Genomic DNA, 27,069 nt, shown 5'->3' on the forward strand with positions numbered 1-27,069 from the left:
GCCATTAGTTTTACTTCTTAACATAACTTTTTAATATCAGGTTTTATGTTTGAAATGGCTACATGCAATTCCTGATCAAAACTTAAATTGTGACCTCTTCGAATTCTTGACAGTTACCATTAACAAGAAATCTCGTTGACAAGAGTGGGTAATGAAATATTTTAAAAACTTCTAAAACAACCATTTAGAATTTTGTAACAGCTGTAATTGTATTTAAAGAGTTAATAGCTCTTCTTTTTCTTTCATTATTATAGAAATTTTCTGTGATAATGTGATTGGATTAAAACCCAATCAAACTTTCATTTCAAAATAATAATGAAAGTCTAACTTGTAGCTTAGAGGCCTTGGTGGTTCAGTGGTACATTTTTTGCCTTCCATGCGGGAGATCTGGGTTTGATTCCCGGCCAAGGCACCTCATGTGCAGGCACCACCCATCTGTCAGTGGAGGCTTGTGTGTTGCTATGATGCTGAACAGATTTTAACTGCACTTCCAGACCAAGACAAACTAGGAAGAAAGGCCTGGTGATCTATTGCTGAAAGTCAGACAGTGAAAACCCTATGGTCAGAAAGGTCTGATCCCCAGCTGATCATGGGGATGGCACAGGACAAGCAGCATTTCATTACGTTGTGCATGACAGTGGCGGCTGACTCTACAGCAGCTAACATCCAGTTTGCAGCTTGTGCATGCATTCTTTGAGCTGTCACCCCACAGGCTAGCTCGGACACAACTAAAAGGACTGCTTCAGAAAAATCCTCTATGAGATTTGGAGCTGAACCACCTGGTCTCCCTGCCCACACCAGAGGCCTGACCAGGTGCAACACTGCTCCTTGGGCACCTACTACATAGGTTCTTCTAGAACAGCATGAGCCACTTGTCTGTGATGGGCAGGGTCATGTTCTGTCGCTGGCTGCTAATCAATGCTCAGGTGTAGAACACCGTTTGGGCCATGCTCAGCACAACCCAGTGGAACAGCAAGTGCCACATGGTTACTGCCATTTTTGAGCACATTGGGCCACTTAGGATACTCTCTAAAAAGCACCCCTTTCCCAAGGCACAGGAAAGGAAAAATTGAACAAGGGAACAGACCTACATATATGAATGAAATTTTGTTATAAGATGGTGTATCAATTCATTGAAAAAGGACCCCTGGTGCAATGGTGAAGCAACGGGCTGCTAACTGAAAGGCCGGTGGTTCGAACCTACTAGTGATTGTGCAGGAGAAAAGACCTGGTGATCTGCATCCGCAAAGATTACAGCCAAGACAACCCCATACGACAGTTCTACTTTGTCCTTTAAGAGTCGTTACGAGCCAGAACCAACTCAATAGCGCACAAGTTAACGCACTGAAGAAAGTTTAGATTATTCGAACAGCTTTGGAACACACAACTGTCAATTTGAGAAAAATGTGAGATCAAAACACCACATACAAAAATAAATTCTAGATAATACAGAGCACCAAAGCGATAAAGAAAAATTAATCTGATTACATCTAAAATTTAAAGCTTTGACAAGACACTAGATATTTATTTGAGAATAATTTTCAGGAAGCTAAAATCAAGACTCATACAAGCATAAAATAAGCACGTCGGAAGTTTTATTTATCACATTAAGGACAGAACCAGCAAGCACTTAAAATAGTTCAAATGAGGATTTGACTCACAAATTGTTATTTCTAAGGAGTTCCTGGAGCCCTGGTGGTGCAGTGGTTAAAGTGCTCGGCTGCTAACAGAACGGTCATTAATTTGAACCCACCAGCCATTCTGCAGGAGAAAGGTGTGGTAGTCTGCTTCTGTAAATATTTACAGCCTCGGAAACCCTATGGGTTTGCTATGAGTCAGAATCGACTTGAGGGCAGTGGGTTTCATTTTGGTTTTTAAGGAGTCCCCGGATGGCACAAGTGGTTAAGTGCTCAGCTGCTAATTGAAAGGTTGGTGGTTGAAGTCCACCCAGAGGTGCCCTAGTAGAAAGGCTTAGTGATCTACTTCCTAAAAATCAGCCACCCAAAGCCCTATGGAGCAGTTAAGGTTGGGAAGCAAAGACATCAAGTTTCCTAGCCCCTGGACCTTCCTCTTTGCAGCCAAAGTGCTGCCTCCTACATCAAAATTCTAAGGCTGCTACTAACTTGACTAGGGCTCTAGTTCTAAGCCATGTTCTATGCCTTAGTTTCCAACCCATGGCAACCCTATGTGTCGGAGTAGAACTGTGCTCCATAAGGTTTTCAGTGGTTGATTTCTTGGAAACAGATTGCCAGGACTTTATTCATTAACTTTATCCATTTACCCCTTGGGTGAACTTAAAACTGCCAGCCTGTGGCAGCCTGTGGGAACATAACAGCTACAGCATGTGTGGACAGCTGGATAATTGGAAAACTGATAAAACCTGGTGCCTGAATGGCTGAGTGTGACAAAAAGTCTGAACTTGTGTCATTGTTAAGATTGAGTACACTGGAGAAATGGATTCTGATGGAAACTGATAAGGAAAATTTGAGTGTTTCATGTATCGGCTTCTGTCTTTTGGGAAGTTAAGACATCTTTTTAGTGTGTCAAAATTATACATACGCTTTGATGTTTCCTATAACTTCACAGAAAATGCCTCAAACTGAATTAAACAGGAAATGCTAATCATTTCATGACTAGTGTTAAACTGAGACTTAGAATCTGGAGTCACAATATAGCCACCTAAATAATATGCGAATTTCTCTCTCCAGGACCATTATACTGATCACCATTGCCAAAATTTTATTCGTGGTCTTTCATCACATGCATTAATTCCTTTAGGATCCAATGATTCATGAAGACTTCCTGTGGTTCACAATTCTTAACTGGGGTCTTGGTGTGAACAGTTACGCTAATTGCAGGCAGGGGCAATTTAAGGAAAAAAAAAAGTGCATGGAAAACCTTTAAAATACTAATTAGATGGCAAGAAGATTTCTTTGCTGTTTAAACCTTTAAACACCCGTGAACTGGAAGTGGAGAAAAGGTTTTTAGACCAGTGATAATCTGACATTAAACAATTTCTCTACACCCTCATTTTAATTAATCTCAAGATGGAAATGTAGTATCTTTTATTATACATTAAGTACATTCAATGCATTTTTTGATGCTTATTAGTTTCTGAGAAACAAACTAAAATGCAAATACTTTCTTCAAAACAAACACGTTACCCTCATTTCTGCCACCAGATCTGCTTTTGTCCATTAAGTCTTCATGATATGGAAAACAGGTTCCAGAAACCTCACCCACTTCTAATGAAACATCAGCCACATGCTAAACCCCTTAACCCACAGCAGAGCCTAACTTACTGCAGCATAGCCCCTTGGCCCCTGCGTGGAGTTTTATTGGCTCAGAGCCCTACAGGTCAGCTAGGATCATGACCACTGTAACTCTTAAGCCTTGGAAAGCTGGTACCATAATTCAGACATTTTTTATTACGATTCAGAACTATCACCACCAAATCTTCAATTATGACCTTTCCTTGTCAAAATATTAGCATCCTGCATAAGAGAAAATTAAGTAAATACGTTTTCAATACAGAGAACATGGAATTTATTGTAGTGATATTAGGTGCACAGTGAAACAGGAAGATAAACATCTACATCCTATGCGATAGGGTCTAAGCTACAGGCCTAAGAATCGCATGGTGCTGCAAATTCTTTATTGAGCCAAAGGGTGGAGATTAAAAAAAAAACTTAGCTATCCCCAGGAAATTATCTAGAGAAGAGATTAGCATATGTACACAGGATTTATCAACAACTGCTGAGTGTATCTTCATTCGTCACTAGTAAGTGAAGCCAAGCCTATGTGACCATCTTTCCATAGAATCTAGCTTTTCAAGGAAAACCAGCTTTTAAGGAATAAGTATGTAAACCCTTACAACACATTACAAATGCATACTTTTAAGTCTGAATGATAGTGGGATTACCACAACTCTGTATTTTAGAGACTTTTGTAATTTAAAAATTCATGTTACAATTTAACTGGAGGCACTAAAAAGCAAAAGCAGTCTTCTCCGATCTGAGGGAGATCCGAAGCTTGTATTCCTGCTTGTTTCTGAATCACACATCTTTGAAAACAGGTCCCACTTCGGCCTTCTGCAGGGGAGAACATTCCTGTACTACAGTGAAGCTGTCACTTACTTCTGGGTGTAACTACTCCAATTTGAATTCAGCCAAAGGTCTAGGACCTAGAAAGTCACTGGCTGCCTCAGAATACCAAACCAGAAATGAAACCTACTGCCATCGTCGATTCCGACTCATAGTGAGTGACCCTATAGGACAGAGCAGAACTACCCCATAGGGTTTCCAAGGCTGTAAACTTTCTCCCGTGGAGCAGGTGGTGGGTTCGAACCACCGACCTTTTGGTTAGCAGCTGAGTGCTTTACCGCCTAAAATAATTTGAAAATTGTGCCAACTTTTACTAATAGTCTACTCTGCCAAGTTTCCTATCCTAGAATTGTGCATATCACGAATCTATGTAAGTGAGGAGTGATTTGGAGCAAGATGGGAAGGCTTATAGAAGATAAATATTTTCTTGCTTCTAACAGGCAAGGTTCAATTCAGAGCCCTCGTAAATGACTCCACATAATTTCCCTCACGGTATGTACGCTCTCTCGGCACGATAGCCAAGAAATCTTTCTCATGAGTTCCGTGACTGTTTTTCATGCAGCAAACCTGCAAAAACTAGCTGAACAGAGCCTGTGCGAAAACGTGGTTTAAAGTGGATAAGGAAAACGTTAAGTCAAAAGCTTTCAAATAAAAGTCACGAGACTTGGAATGTCAACAGAATACTCAGAAGCAAATGTTACATTTTAATAATAAAAAAGCACAACCACAGATAAGCACTGTACACTCCCCCCCCATTCTATTAGCAAATACACAGAAAAGCAATTAAAAAATGGGTTTTACTTCAAAACACAAGTTGGTACACCCAGGAACATGCACCAGAATTACCTGTGGTGTTTTTTTAAAATATTTAAGTCCAGGCCTCACTCTTGGGGAAGTTTTCGACGGGGGCCAGGGCCTGGTTAGTTTTTAAAGCTCCAAGTAGCTCTGGCTATTTCCTTCTGGATGAGCCGCTGATTTCAGGTCGACTGGGGCACTTTGGGTTTTTTTGGCTGTTGTTTGGGGGTCTGGGGCGTTTTTCGGGTAGATTTACTAGGAGTGGCAAAGAACTTGGGCCCGGGCTTTTTTGGAGTCTGTCTCAGGTCTTTTTTCTCTGGTGCAGAGTTCCGTTCTTTCTCTGCCTCTTCTTTGATCCTTGGCTTCTTCTTACCTGGGGTTCCTGGCTCTGAAGCTTTAGGGGTCTCCAGAGCTGGGGAGGCCTTTCTCTTCTTCCCAACAGGTGTATTGGGACCAGGACTCTTTTTCTGAGACTTCTTTACCGTGGCACCTTTTTGCATCTAAGGAAAAGAAGAAAGTTCTTAAGTCTCAAAAAAAAATTGACAATGTAACTCTAGGAGTTACTGCTTTTGTGTTATCAGGTAACCCCCAAAAGGGACACTTCAGAGTGATGAAATGAGGAATGGCTTTTCCTTTTGCTTCACAGAGGTTATGAAAAGCATCTGAATTTCATTATCAACAATTGTAAAAAGGACCCCAGTTGCACTGGACCAATCAATGGAAAAACACCTTTCCCTGTGGCTGAAAGGAGCGCTGGTAGTGCAACGTTTAAGCGCTCGGCACTAAGCAAAAGGTTGGTGGTTCAAACCTACCACCCATTCTCCGTGAGAAAAGATGTGGCACTCTGCTTCCATAAAGATTACAGCCCTGGAAACCCTACGGGGCAGTTCTACTGCGGGAAATTATGCTACGAGTCAGAATTGACTTGACGGCAATGGGTTTTTCTATGGTTGAGGATGAGGACTCCTGGAAGCAACCACTGAAAGCACAGTTTGGAGACCTGTGATCTAATTCTGGCTTTTTTTCACATTAAACTAAATTCCTTGTATGTGCTCTATCTAGGGCATGAAGTTCTCAAACTGTTTAAAACCAACTGGGTGCCTCTTAGAAAATCCACTTTCCAAGGCCAGATTCAAAGACCCTTCAACGGGAGTGTGCTACATGCCAGGAACACTGGGTTTTCCAAGCACCCCAGATGACTGCTACTGATGGTCCAAGGACAAGATTTTGACAGCAGACTCTATTCAATATAGTATAACCTTATGACGACAACCAACCAGCCAAAACAGACTAAATGGCTGAATATTATGCCCTTTCCCCAATTATTTCACATGCATTTCTAAGTACTATAAAGTCTTACTAAATATTATTTCTAATAACTTTACCAAAACCACTGCTAGGACACACAATATTTTCTAACTTTTGCATCTGCTGTGAACAACGATGAGACTTGTATACTATTACCCTGATCCTATCTCCTAGACGGGTTCAAGGGTGTGAACATGTTCAAGGTTCTTGACGTATGTCAGTCGGCTACGCTTCTTCATTTGGGTTACTCTCCAATATATTAAAAAAAGACAGTAGTATTTGGGGGGGCTTTAAAAGACTTTCACTACTATATGAAAAGTATAAAACTGTTGAAGATTTTAAGGGTTACTGTTACCATGAATTACAGACCATACAGACTAGTATAGTGTGAGTGTTATTTCTACTTGCTGAGGACCACACTCGAGCACCAGGGACAGACTGTCGAGAGGGGTCAGTGAGTCTTCTCTGAACACATGACGAGTGTGACCCTCTAGTTTCTTAGGAACCCATTTCCCCTCTTAATTTCAAGAGATCTTCCTGCAGTAGTTGAATGGATATTACAACTACAACTAAAACATTATCAAAGAACCAAAAAATATAAATAAACCTAGTTTCTTTAAAGGAACTCAGAAATGCATGAAGTCAGAAACCTGAGAGAACCACGTCTCTGGAGGGATGAAGAGGTTTTGGAGGGATGATCGAGTACCCAAGCTTGGCTAGCCAAGTTCTCCAAGATTATGGTGTGCTGATTCATGAGTCACCTTCAGAAACAGAACCATTTGCTTAAATTTCCACCCTGGCTTGTTTTATAAAACTACAAGCCACGTTTTTCAGAAATATAAAAACAGTCAAGTCTCTCTTGACCCCAAAACATATAAAAAGTTGTGTTATTATACATCATTCCATAAACTGGAAATTTTCATATCCAAAAGAGGGGTAAAATAAGTCATGGTAACCACCTTCATGGTTCTTGGGGTTTTCCATAGTATTTTTCATCTATTACTTGAAAATCTGTATCACTGAAAACAGGTATCACGTCAACAGACTTTTACAACAAATACCTCCCACGTGTGTTAACATTTCTTACATTCCTCACTCAGAACAGTGCCTGCTGGACACACAGCACCACTACATCAATCCTTTATGAACACTAAACATTAATAAAAATACCTCTACATTTTTTTTCTTAGCAGATGTTTTTTCCATTGGTACTAGCAGTGGAATTTCTTCCTCAGATTCGTCTCCCACTTTAAGTTGGGCTTTTACTCTGTGGATCTCCTCTTCCTCTCTGGGGCTCTTCGCTGGAGCACCACTGACTTCAGCTGCCGCTTTATCTTCATTTTGGGCTGATTTAGTCTTTTTAGTCTTTGCAGCCTGTTGCATTTCCCTTTTTCTCCTTTTCTTTTCCTTCTTTTTTTGGAGCTTTTCTTTTTGTTTTTTCTTTGCCTCCTACCAAAACAAAACAAAATCGAAACAACCATATTTTAGCAGGGGCTACTTTTGATGGTAAACTAATTCCAACAGGAAAGCTGGCACTCTACGAATGCCATTAACAGCATTCTCCAACCTTTATAATCAAATTCAAAGACTGCTGGCATTGTCAACAGCAGAGATTCAGCACTTGAAGTTCTCATTACTCAGAAGCTTCCTCAGAAAGGGCCTTGGGACATACAAACTCTGGGTGAACAAACCCTGTTACCAGCACTCAGGTCTCACTTCGCTGTACTGTTTTTGACTCACGGCCAAAGATGCGCTTTGGCGTAAATCATACACAGGTATTTCAGACTCTGAGTATCTGATGTATGTGGTTACAGACTTCGTGAATGTCAATCTCATGTACAGGTGAGTTAAGGATAGTTCTGAATTGTATGGTATGTGAATTGTATTTCAATAAACCTGTTATCAGATTTAAAAAAAAAAAGAGGAAAAATTTGACCATTTTTTTTCCTACTTCAGATTGTGGCCGAAAATTAAAAGTGAAAAGTTTTCATAGCTCAAGGTCTATTATCCTCATCAGAGTAAGTTATATGAAATTTACAATGGCATCCAAATTTAATTTTCACCAACAATTTCACAAAACCTTCAACTGAATCTGCTGACAAATGGCAAAAAATTCAGACTTCCTGCTTCCAGTAATAGCAGTCAATGTTATTTTTGGACCATCCTCTCAATGAAAACAAGTTCAAATAGTTAAAAAAAAATTAAAAATATTCTGTAAGAATTCTTTTCCTTAAAATGGGCGCCCAGAGGGATAAGTGAGCACAGAAGCCATTTTTGCCCTGAGAGTGTTTGCTAATTCCTAACTTTTAACAGCCATATGGGACACGGGGAAAAAGTGGACAGTATTCAACTCGAGTCCAGACGGGATGGGGGATCTAAGAGGAGACCCTCCTCACAATAACCTGGGACCTTAATGACTTATACTCTCAAGCAGAGATGAACCGGAAGCGAGGCCAGGAAGATTTACAGCCACAGTTTGGTCTGAGTCATTCAGGGACCTCAACTCTCAAATGTGCTTTAAGGAGGTCCTGGGCAGAGTGTCCTCCCATGCCAGGCAGAAGTAAATATAATTCCTCTGGAGGAAGGTGTCTTCATCCTAATGACTCAAATTTATTTCCACAAATAATTTTCAAACACAATGACCATCACACAAAGAACCAGCAGATACAGACAACAAGCTGCAACACTAAGGAGCCCTGGTGGTACAATGGTTAGAACATTCCACTGCTAACCAAAGGTCAGCTCTGTGAGAGAAAGTTCTGGCAGTCTACTGGCTGTAAACATTTTACAGCCTTGGAAACCCTATGGGGCAGTTTATTCCGTCCGATAGGGTCACTGTGAGTCGGAATCAACTCGACAGCAGCAGGTTTTAACTGCAACACCAAGACTTCTGTTTGAATTAACAGATGTCTATAAAATTTCTGTTTAAATTAAGAGACATCTATAAAACCACTATGCTTAATATATATAAGGAATTAAGACAAACTGAAAGATTATTTATAAATAACAAGACCCGCCCCCCCAAAAAGTGACAAAGCCTATTTAAAAAAAAAACACAAAACATGTAACTTCTACAAGTACAAAATAAAAAGATCAAAACCAAAAACTCACTGGACATGATTAATACGGCTGAAAAGAGAATCAATGAACTAGGAAATAAGTCTAACCAATAGCAAAAAATGATCTGGAAAAAATTTTTTCTCATTCTTTCCTCTTCTGCACTAGTACTGGTGGCACTGAAAACCTACAAACAATACCAAAATCAAAATGTGTCTGAAAGCCTTAAAAAACAAACAAACAAAAAACCTGTTCCGTCCAGTTGATTCCAACTCCTGGCAACCCTATGTCTTTGAGTAGAATTGTACCAAAGGGACTTCTAGGCTGAGATCTTTATGCAAGCAGTTCTCCAGGCCTTTCTTCTGTGATGCTGCAGGGTGGGTTCAAACTGCCAACCTTCAGTTAGCAGCCAAGTGCTTAACCACTGTGCCACCAAGGCTCCTTGTTAGCCTAATAGTACCTTAAGTTTTGCCTATAAGTCACAAAGTACTTAATAAGGTACACTATAGCTTTCTGCTTTCTCTTGCCAATGCACAGGGCCCCTTTAATTAATCCTTTCATGACTTAATTAAAATATTTAACTTAGTAATCAACAAAGGAGATTTGTATCTTAATGTACCTTATTCACAGAAATATTAATCTCATATGTAAAGTGGGAACAATGAACACAAAAGCACAACCACTGGAAAATCACTAAATGACACTTAAAAAGTCGGGCAGGAACGATAATCCAGTTCTTTTCTTTGAGCTGAGTTTACATCTTTGATAATAATAAAGTCTATCCAGCTTTTCAAACTCTACTAACTTTTTTCTTCTGGCCAGGAAGGGGTCCTCCTTCTCCTTCATAAAAAGCACTGACGAATGAAGAGAAGATTGGAAGGGCAACTGATTTCTCAGTTTTCAGGTATAAGAGTTTCACACTCTTCCACTTCTGAAACAAAGAAAATGATACAATTTATATTTTGCTTGTTTTACAAGATTAGCAATAGCTGATATACCTGCAAGGCTACATACCTCTGGCAATTTTTCTGAAAGCCCTTTTGTGACAGCAACGATGTTTTCAACAATGTGCTGGACCATCATTCCAGTGTGACCAACGCGGATGGTGCTGAAATTTAAGAAAGCATTAGACAGCCATGTTTTTAAAAATAATCTGTTTTTCAAATTAAAGCATAGGTATGTGAGAATACAAACACAATCCTAAAGTTTTTTCCTAAAAAGACTGTTGTTGTTAGGTGCCATAGAGTCAGTCCTAACTCATAGCAATTCTATGTACAATAGAACAAAGCATGCCCAGTCCTGTGCCATCCCCACAATTGCTGTTATGCTTGAGCTCACTGCTGCAGCCACTGTGTCAATCCATCTTGTTGAGTCTTCTTCTTTGCTGACCCTCTACTTTACCAAGCATGATGTCCTTCTCCAGGAACTGATTCCTCTTGATAACATGTCCAAAGTATGTAATAAGAAGTCTCACCATTCTCACTTCTAAGGAATATTCTGGCTGTACTTCTTCCAAAACAGATTTGCTCATTCTTCTGGCAGTCCATGGTATATTCAGTATTCTTCACCAACATAAGTCAAAGACATCAATTCTTCTTCAGTCTGTCTTATTCGCTGTCTAGCTTTTGCATACATATGAGGCACCTGAAAATACCATGGCTTGGGTCAGGCACACCTTAGTCCTCAAAGTGACATCTTTGCTTTTTAACACTATGCAGAAGATTTGCCCAATGCAATAAATACATCATTTGATTTCTTGACTGCTGCTTCCATGGATGTTGATTTTGGGTCCAAGTAAAATGAAATCTTAACAATTTCAATATTTTCTCCATTTATCATATCATTGCTTACTGGTCCAGTTGTGAGGATTTTTGTTTTATGTTGAGGTATAATCCATACTTAAGGCTGTAGTCTTCATCTTTGTAAGTGCATCAAGTCCTCTTTGCTTTTAGCAAGCAAGGTTGTGTTATCTGCAACCCAGATGGCACGTTCTTCTTCACAGGGTCCAGCTTCTCGGATTATTTGCTCAGCATAGGTTGAATACAGATGGTGAAAAGATATAACCCCGACAAACACCTTTCCTGTTTTTAAACCACACAGCATTCCCTTGTTCTGTTTAAACAACTGTCTCTTGGTCTGTGTACAGCTTCTGCATGAGCACAATTAGGCGTCCTGGGATTCCCATTCTTTGCCATGTTGTCCGTAATTTGTTATGATCCACACAGCTGAATGCCTCTGCACAGTCGATAAAACACAGGTAAGTATCTTTCTGGTATTCTCTGCTTTCAGCCAAGACCCATCTGACATTAGCAATGATATCGCTCATTCCACGTCCTCTTCTGAATCTGGCTTGAACTTCTGGCAGTTCCCTGTTGATGTACAACTGCAGCCATTTTTAGGTTATTTTCATCAAAATTTTGCTTATATGTGATATTAAAGATATTGTTCAATAATGTCCACATTTCACTGGATCATCTTTCTCTGGAATGGGCATGAATACGGATTTCATTCAGTTGGTTGGCCAGGTAGCTGTCTTCCGAATTTTTTCGCACAGAGCACTTCCAGCGTTGCATCCATCTGTTGAAGCATCTCAACTGGTATTCTGTCAATTCCTGGAGCCTTCTTTTTCTCCAGTGCTTTCAGGTTCTAAATACGTTAGAGGAATATCATCTCTCATTGTAGGTTTCACATTCTAGAAATTCCCTATACCTGAAATGAGATGCTGTAACAGAGAGGTGATTCAAGATGGGCTGGTACTTAACTGTGTGAGGCCAGGAAGGCCAGTGGGCAGGGCAGCTCTACCTTCATCCAGCAAATGCCAAACGCCGGAGTCAGCATCAAGCTGTCCAAGGGGAATTACCTTCAGGAATCGCAAGGGGAAAGCTGCTGCCTGGTATCTTTATAGCCCTACTGCCCCAACTAAGCTGCTCCCTTCAAAAATAAACAGTCCTCATTTCTCACGTAATACTGTCTTCTGGTCAACAGCAAAATGATCCTTCAGATGAAGCAGAGATGTAAGCCAAGTGGGAAATCCAGGAAAGCGTATCGCTCAGCCAGTGGGACTCTCTGTCCCTGCTACACCCCACAGTCGGGTGTCTGCAGAATAATGATGAGGCAGGGGTTGGTGCTTCCAGCTCCCTTTAGCCAAACACAGGGTTCTGTGTGCCCTTCACCCCGGCCTGCAAGCACATCCTTGGCTTCCCAGCTGAAAAGACAGTAGCCAGAAGAAGGGAAAACTACTGTGTTGGGGAGATGAAAGAATGGTCTAAGTTTTGCGGGGTTTTTTTTGGGCGGGGGGGGAGCGGGGGGCAGTTGTCTACAGTCTTCCTTAAACTATGGATTTTGACTTGGAAAAACCCAGGGCAGGAAACTCTTCCCCCTTATCTACCTTCATGGTTCTGCCCCCTCTTTCTCCTAGCTACTGGCTCCACAAGCCAGACCCCTGACCTAGCTAACCAAGTCCCATGAACAACCACCGACGCCAGCCTATAAACCAGGGAGGTGGAGGGCCTAGGCCTGAAAATCTACTCTTCTCAGTCACTCAACTATACATTATTCCAGAGACTTTCCACCTGCAGGCAGGAGGCAATACCAGAGTCCCCCTGTCCTGCCCAGCTATCTGCTCTGCGCTACATGGTTGGGCTGGCCTTCCTGCTAGGCAGTCATGAACTCTTTGGTTGTTTCCTGGTATGTGTTACCACTGGGTACACCCAGGCTCTTCGTCTTTAGGTGGAAATGCACAGCAGGGCTTTACTGGCAGGTGCCCAACCCCCACACAAGATGCCCAAATGAGCAGATTAAATATTCCATACATGTATTTTAAGTGTTTAAAACTGGCCACATCCCCACTTCTAAAATCTGGTAAACTGCCAAGCTCTCAAACTTCACCCACCACTCTACCCAATAAACTAATAAGATACTGGCTGACATGAAAATCCTGACCCACTAATGTTCTCTAAGTATTCATCTTATTTTCATTTCCTTAATATCTAGAGCTTCCCCATTCAATACAGTAAGCAGTAGCCACATGTGGCTATTTAAATTAAAATAAACCAGATTAAATATAAGCATGTAGTAATGCCTTTTACCTACCTGCAAGAACCATTTTTAGAGATGTTCATGACAGTTCCACCAATACAGTCATTGATTTCTTTTGATAAATCCTTGGCCAGGAGGTTTACACATACTGGGACTCTAAAAACACACAGGCATTCAGAATACAAATGGACACACACCTATTAATTTCATTCTGGTGAAGCATGGTCATGACAAAGAAACTTACTTCTTTCTGAGGTAGAAATGTTTCCCTATAATTGAGGGTAAAAGCCTCCTGATTCTTGCATCAGTAAGGAAGAAATCAAAACTACCCAAGAGGCGGAGCTTGGCTTCATAGGGTTTATATTCCTTTTTTAAAGTTCGGAGGGGGATAATCTAGAAAATATAAAGAAAAATAAAATCACAAAAAGTTAAGAACTGGAACAAGAAGAAGATATATTCAGACAAAAATTGGTATTCCACCCTATTCAGATTTTAAGGCATCCTAGAGTCATGCAAACAATGCCTGGAGTTCTGTGGGGGCACAAACAGGTAAGTGCTCGGCTACTAACCGAAAGGTTGGCGCTCAAGAGATACACCAGAAGAAAGGCCTCACTATCTGCTTCCAAAAGCTCACAGCCTTGGAAACCCTATAGAGTGCAGTTCTACTCTGCAACACCTGGGGTTGCCATGAGTCAGAATCGCCTCAAGGCCAACTGGTTTGGTATTTCTGGTTTAGAGCCATACCGATCGCAGTTTAGTAAACCCGAGTGCCTAAAATGTACCAGGTATAATGCTAAACACTGGGGACACTGAGACAGATAAGGTGGGTCCCCAGCTAAAGAAACTTCAACCCGGACAGTAACGAAGACAAGTAAACTAACAACTACAAAACCAAAAACCAAACCCACTGCTGTCGAGTCAATTCCGACTTTCAGCAACCCTATAGAACAGAGTAGAACTGCACCATAGAGCTTCCAATGCTGTAATACAGAAGCAGGCTGCCACATCTTTCTCCCACAGAGGGGCTGGTAGATTCTAACCGCCAACCTTTTGGTTACAGCTGAGTGCTTTAACCACTGCGTCACCAGGGCACCCCCAACAACTGCAGCACAGGGCAATAAATGCTAAATCATAGGCAACAAAAGGATGCTCTGGGAGTACAGGGAATGACACGACAGAGCAACCTCTGTATAATCCACAAGAGAGATCAGTTACTGACAGTACACACTTAGCTTTCAGGTCAACCAACCTTGATAGCTGCTCCAGCAGAGGGAAAACAGAATATACGCTATTTAACTTCATTAAAAGTTAAATTAAAAACAAAAAGAAAAACAGTGAAACACTAAGATATACAGTAATGTATTATTCATCACTTCAATTAATCGTTTGTCTTGAAAATATTAACCTGCTCCTTACCTGAGAAATGGTCTTAATTTTATGCTTGTTCAACAGATTCCTATAGAAATGTTCTGTTTTTTCAGGAGTTAAATTGGGTTCATCCTTGGTAAATAAACAGACTTCTGCTAAATCTGATCGAATAGCATAAGGCAAGGACCTGCAAAACACGAGAAGGAAGCAGAGAAAAATATCCTTACAAACAATATGTATGTTTATATTCTGCAAAATATACAAGAGTTTCCTATTGTTTCAATAACCTTCATTTATGTTATTTAAACAATTGCTGTACCATATACCTAGTTTTCAATAACACAGAAAAGAGATTTTAAGATTCAAGGAAATCGCTACAAATACCCAGAGGTCGAAAGATCAATTAACATTTGGGACTTAAAAAGAGTTAAAATGTAAACAAAGATGCCCCAAATATTACACATGTAATTAATATTATCTATGTTGCATACATAATATGCCAGACACATAGAAAAGAACCCTGGTGGTGCAACGGTTAAGCGCTCGGCTGCTAAACAAAAGGTCAGTAGTTCAAACCCACCAGCAGCTAGCTCTGTGGGAGAAAAGACCTGGAGATCTGCTCCCATAAAGATTAAAAAAAAAAATTTTTTTTTTTTATAAAGATTACAGCCTAGAAAACCCTACTGGGCAGTTATACTCTGTCATATAGGATCGTTACGAGTTGGAATTGACTTGAAGGCTAACTAGTTTCACTAGGATTGTCCTGGCTTAGAAGTTTACTTTCTGGAAAACTCTTAGCTCCATAAATAATAACAAGAGCCGAAACAGAAAACATGGAGCAAAACCAGGAGGGACCAGCAAGCACGCAATGATTATGTCAAGTCTTAAATAGGCTAACCTGTTCCCTAGGCCTCCATGTTCTGAGGAAACAACATTTCCTTAGCTTAAGAAGAGATGGCAATACACAGCAGCACGGCTTGAGAGGAAAGGTGAGTGCTGAAAGGCTGGTAAGTGGTAGAAATCACTAAGAGTAACACCCTAGAAAGGTTTGAGAAGGGTTTCCAAAAGGCTTTCCGAAAAACCACCTGAGCAAAGGTGTGGAAAAAAGAACATACATGGAGTGCACAAAGCAATCCACAAGGCACTCTGGCTGAAGCAGGTTTGTGAACATCAGTTTTGTGAAGACCATTCTTGCCTCCCTATGGAGAAAAGAAAGTTATCCTACACAATGCTTTCTTAAGGACAGCTGACTTTCTGTCACTGTCAGGATATGAGAGACTTGACAGAAAGGCAGATACAATATAGAATGCCCAGTTAAACAGATAAACAACGAATCATTGTTTATTATAAGGAGGTCCCAAATATTGCATGGGATCTCCTTATACTGAACAAATCATATTTATACCATAAATATGTCAACTCTACAGAGGGCATCTCTGACCTACAACTTCTAACAATAAGAATATGTAACCACAATGATTTTTTTCCATAAAAAAGAGTTCACCACCAAGTTTTTAATAAACCAGGTGCTGTCAGTCAATTCTGACTCATAGCGACCCCATATGTGTTAAGAGTATAACTGTGCTTTGTAGGGTTTCCAATGGCTGATTTTTCTGAAGTAGACTGCCTGGCCTTTCTCTCTAGGTGCTTCTGGGTGTACTCAAACTGCCAAACTTTCAGTTAGCAGCTGAGCATGCTAACTGTTTGCACTACCCAGAGACTCCAAATTTTTAATAATTTCTGTATGCAGGAGCAGGTCCAGGCCCTCATGAATTTTAGCCTAAAAATAGTATGACGTGAAAAGAATAGAGTCTACTAAAATACAAAAGCTGTTTATTCTATCTCTGTTCTCTCTAAAACTCAGTTTTGGATTCAGTAGAAATGCTTAGGTGAACTGGCTACCAAGCTCCCAGAAAGCTGGTGAAATTTCTAGAAAACCTTAGCATGCCTGAATTCCTAACATTCTTCTAGGCACGATTATTTATTTCATCTTAGATTTTTATTTTGAGTTTGCAACGTAACCACTAAAAACTAAGTTGCACTTGTTAAAGTTACAAAGAAAGACAATGCAGATGAAAACAGCAAATGTAGAAAATCAAACTTACAATCTGACTCTCAGCTCCTTCTTTGGAATTTTCCATAACACCACCATCAAAAATAAAGTTTCATTCTCATTCAGAAGCACTTCATTAGCATTTTTTCTGGACTGTGAATGTGCCAATAGAGCTTTCACTGCTTTTTTAACCTACAAAGTGGAAACACAAAATTAAGCTACATCTCGATCTAATTTGACATTTTCTCCCTCCCTTGTTTTTTGCCCTGACTTCTATTTAATAGGCAACCTCCATAACCATACCTATTACGAACCGGCAATGTGTACTCAGCGGAATGTAAGAATTAATGGGAAATCGCCTAAGTATCTGCCTCCACCCCTCGACTACAGAAAGCCACGTCTTCTACATAAGACACTGTGCCAGACAGAAATACGCTTCCCCGGCCCTCAACGATGAAGGAGGTAATCCCTGAAGGAGATAATCCCAGTAAAAGAGCAACACAAACTGCAACTAGCATTCACTGAGCGCTTACAACGCGCCAGGCCCCTGGCTACAGCGCTTTACTTGCGTTACCTTATCTGATCCCGGCAAATGGAGAGCCGAAGAGCCCCCTTTCAATAAGAGGTAATCGGCGCTAGCAAAATTCAGTGACTTGGCTAAGACCAAACGGTTGGGAAGCAAAGCCAGGTCTCTCACTCCAGACCTCAAGTTAATTTGCAATCCAGTTAAAGAGAGCCAGGCCGCGGGCCGGGGAAAGAGGCGCCAAACCGCACGGATAAGAAAGCGAGCAGGCTGAAGCGCCAGCGAGCAAGTGTCCCCCGCCCCCAACCCCTCTCCCCCAGCCCCCGGAGGTGCCCACAGAGGTGCGCCGGGTCCCCGGCCACTCATCAGGCACCACCGCGCCTCACAGGGCCACGGGCACCCCGCTTCCGAACCGCCCTCCCCAGGGGCCACTCACCTGTGTTTTGCTCAGCTCCAGCCGCGGGTCCGCTGCGGCCGGGGTCGCCGGAGGCGAGGCTGAGGCTGGGGTCGACGCCGAGGCCTCCATACCGCCCTCACCTCGTGCAGAGGAGCGTGCGGAACCCCCAGGGTAACTTCTCCCGAGCACGCGCCAAGCCAGGCCCGCAGCCGGAAGTAAAGGGGCGGCAACCGGGCCTACTTGCATCACTTCCGTGAGAGCGCGAGGTTCGGTTCCTGGGCGTCGCGCTACCGTAGGGGGGCGGACGCGAGTTGACTGAGTTACTCCGGCTGCAGTCGGAGTGATTTTCTTGGGACACATTCCTCTTTTTCCGTTCTCCTCCCGGTTTGTGTGAGGCCTGCTGACAACTCTTTCTCACTCTGACACGAAAGAAATCGAGAAAGCGCCTTGAGGCGGGAGAGGAGCCCCGTCAGCCGAGCCGTGGAGCCGTCCGTTCCCCCGGGCCCGCCTTCGGAAGGCCGCGTGGGGCTGTGGGGAGAACGCGGGTCTGGAGTCTCGCAGGTCTGCCCGGGAACCTGGCTCCACCACCCACCTACTGTGTGACTTCGGACGAACCACTTAACGCTTCCGAGCTCCAGTCTCCTCAAACGCGAGGAGAACGGTCGTGCCTCCTCACAGGGGGCCGAGGACTCTGAAGTAACACAAGGGACGTCGGGCACGTCGCTAAGCGGTGCGAGGGGCCGAGAGATGAACCGACTCAGTCTCTTAGGAGCTCCGGTCTCCCAGAGGCGGGAAATAAGAGCATAGACAAGTAAGTGTGGAGATTGGATAACGGGCACGGTGGAATACTGTAGAAAGCTTCCTTCCCTCCTCAGGTCCCCATCTGCCTCCTGGCATCCCCGGAGGTAACCTGTGTTACCAGTTTTTCCAGTGACCTTCCAGAGATGTCCTAGGCATATTGTGGAAATATCGATGCTTTTTATAGATCGTTGGATTTAAATTTCATCTTTTTTCCCCCCTTACTTCCTTTTTCCTCGTACTGTATCTTGGAGATTGTTCCCAGTCACTCATCTGTTTTAATGGCTGCAGGGCATTCCACCATGTAGATATACTGTAGTTCATGTAGTTATCTTTTGATGGATATTCGAGATGGTTCCGGTCTTTCTTACAACCAGCTAAGTAAGATTTTTGAGAGATGAAAGAATGGAAGTAGAAGGCTTTCCATGTCAACTGTTTTGAAAAAATGCTCCTTTCCTATTTCCGAAGCTGGAAAAAGAGATATTCTGCTACTAATCTCTAATAATGGTTTGTCTTTAATCCAGCTTTTTGAAGAAATGTTCTTAAATCTTTGGCACCTATTTCTGTTTGTCTATTCTAGAATCTATTATAAAATGGAATTAGATTTAGCACAGAACAATGAATTTTTACATTAGGTTTGATGTATTAACATTTTCTAGTATTCTTAAAACAGTATTGGGGCTGTAGGATGCTCTGTCACCTGAATAAGTTTAAGAACCAGACTTCTAGGCCAGGGAAACCAAATGAATTCAGGTGAAAGAACTTGGAGGTGTTTGAAAGCAATAAGTGGCTGGAGCAGGGATATGCAGAGGGGAGGGACAGGAGGTGAAGCTAGAATGATAGGTCAGGAATTAATTCATTATCAAGCTGAAGGTTTATACTTACTTTGGAGAAATCATGGCGACACAAGAGGGTGTGTGTGTGTGTGTGTGTGTTTTGGTGGCACAGTGGTTAAGAGCTTGGCAGCAGTTCAAATCCACCAGCCACTCCTTGGAAACCTTATGAGACAGTTCTACTCTGTCCTATAGGGTTGCTGTGAGTCAGAATTGACTTGAAGGTAACAAATTTTGGTTTGGTGGCAAATATGTAGATAACAAAATATTTGCCGTTTCAACAGTCTTCATATGTACAGTTCAGTGACAGTAAATCTATTAAGTTGTTCAGTTATCACCATTAACCCTTTCTAGTTTCTCAGTCATGCTTAACAGAAGCTCAGACACAAAGGTTTTGAACTGACGATAAGGAAGAAAAGAAGGGGGTGTTCAGTTACACTTTAGGAGTTATTAATCTGACAGTGGTATTGTGGTTCTTTTAAAGATACGACGGCATATGTCTACAATTTCTTTGATACTTTTTTTTAAAGCAGTGTAGTTTAATTCCCTCTCCTTGAGTTAGTGACTTGCTTCTACCAAATAAACTGTAGCAGAAGTGATAGAAAATAGGATGTCACTTAAAAGACTAGGTTACAAAAAGATTGCAGTTTACACGTTCTCTTTTTTTCCTACCTTTCTCCTTTCATCCCTCCCTCAAGTCACTTGGTCTGGGTGAAGCCAGCTATTCTGTTGTGGAGGATACTCAGGCAGCTCATGGAGAAGTCTATGTAGCAAGGAAACCAGCAACCATATGAGTGAATATGGAAGCGGATCCTCTCCCAGTCAAATCTTGAGGTGACTGTAATCTCATGAGAGACCCTGAGCCAGAACCATCCAGCTAAGCTGCTCCCAGATTCCTGACTCACAAAAACTATTAGATAATAAATGCTTGTTGTTTTAAACCACTAAGTTTGGGGTAAATTGTTTTCCATCAATAGATAACTAATGCAGATTTATAGACTTCCCATCTTCAAACCTATATCTCCAACTGTCTAAAGGACTTCTCAGAAGTTCTACAAGGACCTCACGCACAAGTTCAAGTCATGAACTCATCATCTTCCCCTCAAAGCTGCACCTTTTCCCATGTTTTCTTTGAGCTGCCTAGTTGTCCAGGCCAGAATGAGTCATCCTTGCCTCCTCATCCCCCATATATAGTCAATAAAGTCTTGACGTTCATATGTTTTAAATGTGCACTTATCCAATTCTTTTTATCCCTGCCACCCTGTAGGGCAGGCTATCGTGTATATATATATATATATATTTTTTTTTGCTTAGATCACTGCAGCAGCCTCCCAACTTGTCTTACCTCCAATTTTGCACCTTATAGTCCATTCTCCACCCTTCAGCTGGAATGATCTCTGAAATGCAAATCCGATCATATCAAACCTGATCGTGCTTAACCACATTCACTGGATTCTTACTCTCTTTAGGAACAGTTTAAGGCACTAATTCCTTAATTCGCCTTAGATATATCCTAGTTTGCATCCGTTGTCTGGTGTCCTTTCTGATTTAGCCTTTGTCCTAGACAAAAGTTTCTCAGTTTGAAAATAAATTATATGGTCACCTTTGCAGGCCAGGCACTTTTCATCTGGTTCTGCCCTTATTACCTCCCCATATTCATACCCTACTGCTCACCTTTTGTCTTTACGTTGTAGTTTTAACTATGCAGTTCCCACATGTCTTCAGACCTTCTGACACACTGTTACTTCTGGAACACTGCCACCTTCTTGCACTTCCACCCCTAAATACACTTACTTATCCTTCTGATTTCTGCTTAGAGTTACTTCTGGAAAATTCTAGCTTAGGTTCTCCCCACTCCCCAAAACATTTAAAATTTTTCTACCATTATTTGGCTTTCCCCAGTTTGAGGATAAACTCTGAGAGGGCAGGGACTCTATGATACGTTCACCATTGTATCCTTAGCACCTAGCCCATATATAGCATAGTATTTGTGTAATGAATGAATAATACATTGGAATGGCTGAGACAGGGCTTAGGGATAGAGCAGTGGCAACTATGGTGGTTTTCTAGATATTGAGGTCTGATGGCAGTGAGGACAAAATACCTGTAAGACTTGATCAAAAGCCGAATATACGAAGAGGAGAATTCAAAGATTACTCCCAAATTCTTGAGCCTGAATAACTGGGCATATGGATGGTGTTTAAATTTGGAGGGAAAGATATGATATTTATTCTCAACATTTTAAGTTCCAGTGTACATCAAAATGAATCTGGGAGTGTTTCTGAACTGCAGAAGGAATTTGGAAGTCATCTTCATAAACGTGCTGGTTAAAGCTGTGGAAATAAATGAGACTACAAAGAGATACAGAGAAAGATTCAGGCTGTGGAGAAGCCCTCCGTTAGGGAAAAGGAAGGGAAAGAGCCAATAAAAGAGGCAAGTAGTTAAGTGTGTAAAAGAAAACCAAAAGGGTTCCCTGTTCCAGTAGCCAAGGGAATGGAGATATCTGAGGATGTGTTAGCACTGACAAATACTGTAGAAATTGAGAATATATCTGATAAAAGGCCATTTTGTTGAGCAATTAGGTCATTGGTGACCTTGTAGAAAGCAATTTCAGTGAAAGGATTATGATTAAAGTAAGTGATAGGAAAAAAATGGGACTTTTTTGTAAAAAATTTTACACTAAGGCAAAAAAACTGAATGAAAGTATTTTTGTGTCCCAGAGAATTTGTTACAGGACCAGTTCTTTTTCATATTAGCACCTTACATTCAGTAGCCTGAGTCTTGACTAAACTCTTAAACCAGAGATTAGAATTTTTTAAAAATGAAAATGCCCTAACATATAAATTAACCTTGTATAAATCATAGTTTTAACCATTTACTGCTTATTCTTATGAATTTGGGCATGATTATCATTGTTTCCATTGAAGTGAAATGTTGAGAGCTCAAATATGGAGATGGCATGAGTTAAGAAAACGTGCAAGTAACATTGAATGTGACCCAGTGCACATTGAGAGGGAGACGGATCATATCACAAATTTGTGTAACTGAATAACAAAAATATTTGTCAGCTACAGGAATTTTGTTTTTTTCTTGTTTTAGGCAATCTATTTCTAGCAGAAAACATGGGGGAAAAAATGAACTTTTCATGCAAGTAATTTGGGCACACAAAGCCTTTAGAAAAAAAATGTAATTCCAAGAAAATTTTCACTTCTAAGACCAGCATGTTGAATTAACTATATAGAAAAAATTAAATATAAGGAAAACTAAAATGGGATGTCATAACTGTACATGAGTTTCAAAACTATTCATACAGCATCAAAGTGGCTATAAAGGCTAAAAAGAAATAACCTTGTCACTAAGGAGGGTACTACAATAAAAAAAAAATTTTCCACAACCTTTTTTCACATGGCCGAAAAGGCAAAACTAGTTGTCGTAGTTCCTTTTATATTGGGGGGACTTTAAAAGTCTATGTTACTGTTATTTGTTCATCAGTAGTTCTACAGTTGTTCATCACAAAGCTACACCAAGGTATTAATGCTATTTTTCTGTTTTAAGATGTGTTGATAGGAAGATGCTGCAGTCGTTGAAACTGGTTGCATATGCCAAGAATTGTAAAAATTTCTATTGTGAGAACTACAAAGACATTATTATTGGTATCTACCCTTTGTAGTATAGTGCCTATATGTGTTTGATGCCCAAAGACAACACAGTTGTTCTTTCAATAACCCGCATAAAGTACAGATGTTTGATTGGCGGGATGGGAGACCTAGTCATTTAAGACTACAAAATTGTGGTTAATTACTGGGAGAAAATACTGAAGTTGTCAAGAATTTCATTTACTTGGCACCACAATCAACACTCATGGAAGCAGCAGTCAAGAAATCAAACGACATATTGTATTGGGTGAATCTGCTACAAAAGACCTCTTTAAAGTGTTTAAAAAAAAAGAAAAAAAGCAAAGATGTCACTTTGAGGACTAAGTGCACCTGCCCCAAGCCATGGTATTTTCAGTTGCCTCATATGCATGCAACAGCTGGACAATGAATAGGGAAGACTGAAGAAAAACTGATGCCTTTGAATTGTGGTGTTGGCAAAGAATATTGAATATACCATGGACTGCCAGAAGAATGAACAAATCTGTCTTGGAAGTATAGCCAGAATACTCCTTAGAAGAGAGGATGGTGAGACTTCATCTTACATAGTTTGGACATGTTACCAGGAGGGACCAGTCCTTAGAGAAGTACATCATGCTTGGTCATGTGGAGGGTCAGCAAAAAAGAGGAATGAACACAGTGGCTGCAACAATGAGCTCAAATGTAGCAACAATTGTGAGCATGGCAGGGGACCGGGCATTGTTTCATTCTGTGGTACACAGGGTTGCTGTGAGTCATAACTGACTCAGTGGCACCCCACAACCATTACTGGGAAATGGTCTCAAAAGCCATTTACTTAGAACTTTTATAATTGAGCCTCTCTTTTGATAGCAGTCTTGCTCACTAAACTAAGACTGTTTTAATGCCAAACCCCTAAACTAGAAGGTGAGTACCAAAACACTGGACTTATAGTTTAAGCAGGAACTGATCCTAGCTCACAGAATAAAAGATGTGTGTATAGGAATGTATTGCTGCTCATTCATTTAACCCATGTGTTTAACCAGTTATGGCTGAGTCGATTCTGATTCGTGGTGACCTCGTATATCAGAGAACTGTGCTCCATGAAATTTTCAGTGGCTGATTTTTCAGAAGTAGATTACCAGGCCTTTCTTCTGAGGTGCCTCTAGGTGAACTTGAACCTCCAAACCTTTAGGTTAGCAGCTGAGAACTTTAACCATTTGCACCACCCAGGGACTTCCAACAACTGTGTATATTACCTGTTTATCATTAATTTCTTTTGCCCTTGCTCAGTAAAGAGGGGCAAGTACCGTTTGGTTTCTTGATTTTTATTAAAAATACTGAATATAGAGGTTCACAGTTCTGACAGAATAATCACTGATTTTCCCTAAGTCTGCTGTTCAGATAAAACCACGTTACTTATAGCATTTCTAGTTTTTTATAGGGCTGCTGTTTTCATTATGGTTCAGTCATGTACACCACATGAGCCTTGCTTACCATATGCAAGCAGACCGCAAGTTTGTAAATTTCTTACACTGACAGCTTATCAGATCCATCCAACAAATCTGGTAGACAGTTCCAGTACTTGATATAAAAATACAGGATTGTATGCAAAGTGGACAGACACACTTATGGTCTGGTGAAATACATGATTATAAACAAACAGACAAATCCTTTAAAAGGGAAGATGACAATTTTTATTGTTATTACAAAAGCTTTTTTTTTTTTCAATCATTTGAATAATTGCAAGAGCAGACTAAGAGTTTAATCCTCACACAGGCACCACGTCAGGCACAGTAGGTAGCTACAAATCATAAGAAACAGGTTTCTTTACCTCTGGATTCCTGTAATTCCTTCCTAGAACATTTTTTCATGCTTTCAAATTAGGTTAAAAAACTTTTAACTTAAGTCAGTTCCCTTTAATCCTCTCTATTAAAAAAGAAAAAACATCTAGATATTATCCTGCTATCTAATAAAAATTATTCACTAAATCCTGGCCTGAAAGATATCCTCATTTCCTTTAGAAATAAACTGAAGAAAGTAAAGGGTATGTAAATTTCTGAGCCCAAAGTATGAGTCCTTAAAATGCAGACCTTCCAGGCTTAGACCTGTTACACTTCTGTGAGTAGAGAAAATGGAAGGGAGGACAATCCCCTGAGGGGTGCAAGAGCGCCAGCCCCAGCACACGCTCTCCACCAGTAGCAGGAAAGGAGGTAGCAAGGACTTGGGCTGACATCTGAAACACTAGCTAATGTGCCTGGTACAGGGGAGCCTCGGGAAGTAGAAAATGTCATTCCACCTTTGCTATCCACAAACCTGAGGTTTCCATGTTAGATTTTAAAGGGCATGTGTGACAAGGCAGAAGAGATGAGAAATCCTGGCACAGTACCTGTTTTTCCCTTATACTGCAAAACATAAAGGTTTTAATCTCCAGTCCCACACCTGTAGGCCCTTATAATAACTCCTTAGTAAACAACTCAGCCAGTATTATTTTTTCAAGGAAGCATAGGATTAGAGGTATGTGAAAAGTATGTTTAATGAAGGGAAGACTCAATGTTCTAGGATACTGAAAATCAAGAATATCCCAGAGCCAAAACCACTGAGAAAGTTGAACCAAATCTACCTTACCTGAATCCTGGCAGTAATTGTTTCAAATGGAATCCACTTTACTACTATTGGGAAATAAAAATACTTCCTATTCCATATCCTGTGGAATCTAATATAACCAACTGACTGCTAAATGGAAACTTAAGTCTTTTGAGTTGTGCATATATAATTACACTTATTTAACAAATTTCTGCCATTGGCAGAATGAAACAAGACCATGAATATATTAGATGGTATCTGCTAGAATCACTGTATAATTAGCTGGAGGAAATAAAAATCATCCTCAAATCTAGTTGATTGCTATCTACCTTACATATGTCTGTGAGAGGATTAATGGCACAGTTTGTTCTGATAAGGTAGGCCAACACTGAGTATAACATTTAATCATCCTATAATCAGAGCTATAGTGCTGCACCCAGAATTTTCATAACAGGTTTAAAGGTTCAAAGTTGCCTAATGTTAAGAGCTGTAATAAAAACTGTGTATTTGTGCCTTGACTATCTTAATCCCTACCCAAAGCAGTTTCATCCACGAAGCAGCGTTCCATGAGGAAGTCCATGCCAATGAGGAAAGGTGCTAGAGTGCTGTCATGTGCAGTAGTCATCAAAGATCACAGCGTAATCACGTAACTAGCGTTCCTGAAGGTCAGTCACCAGGGAAGTTGATTATTTTCAAAAGTTCATCATGGGAGCAATTTTTGACCATAGGTTCACAAAACTGCACCTGATTGCAAATGTGACCCAAAATATTTGCAGCGCTCCAGCTGAGGGGATGCCAGTAATTGTTCATTATATCATGTTCAAAGTTCCATATTGTAAAAACAGTTCTTGTAATTTAACTAACAGACAAATATGAATGACCTCATGTTACAGTGAACAACCTATATTCTTTTACAATTTACAAAATTTGTAATTCAGTTATCACATACTTCAAGACTTTCAATTCAAAACAAACAGATTTACATGAGCTAAATTAGTCAAGATCACTTTACTCTTTGCCACTTAATTCATGGCAATACACTCAGTCTTCTGGCTTAAACTTACATAGATTTTCGCTGGGTAAGTCCTTGCAAATTAAAAACAAACAGATGCTGTTTCCCCCTCTCCTGAAGTAAGAAATAAGGGCTTAAAATGGCAGTTACTTAGATGTTTATTTCAATGACATCTTTTCTTCACTTGAATTCAGTTAATTAAAAAAAAAGAAACTATAATAATCTTAGTAATCTAGCATGAAAATTATATAAACATCACTAACTGTAAAAAGATGCAAAGACGACCATGATTCTAACATATCCGTTAGAGAAAAATGTCTGTTAACATCTGAAATACGCAGCCAGCTACCCTACTTTTGCATTGTCTTCTGTATAAACACATTTGCACAAGCAGAAGACAGAATGACAGCATAGGAATTTGTATTGCTCTTTAAAGGTCCAACAGCTCCACACATTGCCAGTTCACTTCAGCCATTATATTTTCTCAGCCAATAACCAGCCATTTTAACTAGGGACATTTAAAATGCATTTAACTCTAAATGGGAATACTTATCAAAGCCTATAAAGTGTATGGTATTGGTTAACTG

At 40.6% G+C, this 27,069-nt stretch overlaps 1 protein-coding gene and 1 long non-coding RNA gene across 2 annotated transcripts; one reads left to right on the forward strand and one right to left on the reverse strand.

Moving 5' to 3' along the window:
* Nucleotides 1–1,567: 1,567 nt before the first annotated feature.
* RSL1D1 (ribosomal L1 domain containing 1) lies at nucleotides 1,568–17,851 on the reverse strand. Its single transcript, XM_010597301.3, has 9 exons — nucleotides 17,682–17,851; nucleotides 16,775–16,914; nucleotides 14,718–14,856; nucleotides 13,546–13,694; nucleotides 13,356–13,457; nucleotides 10,278–10,371; nucleotides 10,069–10,194; nucleotides 7,377–7,655; nucleotides 1,568–5,398 (listed from the first exon to the last, which is right to left on the reverse strand). Exons 1-9 carry the CDS (start codon nucleotides 17,769–17,771, stop codon nucleotides 5,081–5,083), a joined length of 1,437 nt encoding a protein of 478 aa, XP_010595603.3. The 5' UTR covers nucleotides 17,772–17,851; the 3' UTR covers nucleotides 1,568–5,080.
* Nucleotides 17,824–23,233, forward strand: LOC135232965 (uncharacterized). Its single transcript, XR_010323637.1, has 2 exons — nucleotides 17,824–21,706; nucleotides 22,829–23,233. It is a non-coding gene; the product is annotated as an uncharacterized LOC135232965 (long non-coding RNA).
* The last annotated feature ends 3,836 nt before the right edge of the window (nucleotides 23,234–27,069 follow it).

The sequence above is a fragment of the Loxodonta africana genome, chromosome 12, assembly GCF_030014295.1.
Source record: "Loxodonta africana isolate mLoxAfr1 chromosome 12, mLoxAfr1.hap2, whole genome shotgun sequence".
NCBI lineage: Eukaryota > Metazoa > Chordata > Mammalia > Proboscidea > Elephantidae > Loxodonta > Loxodonta africana.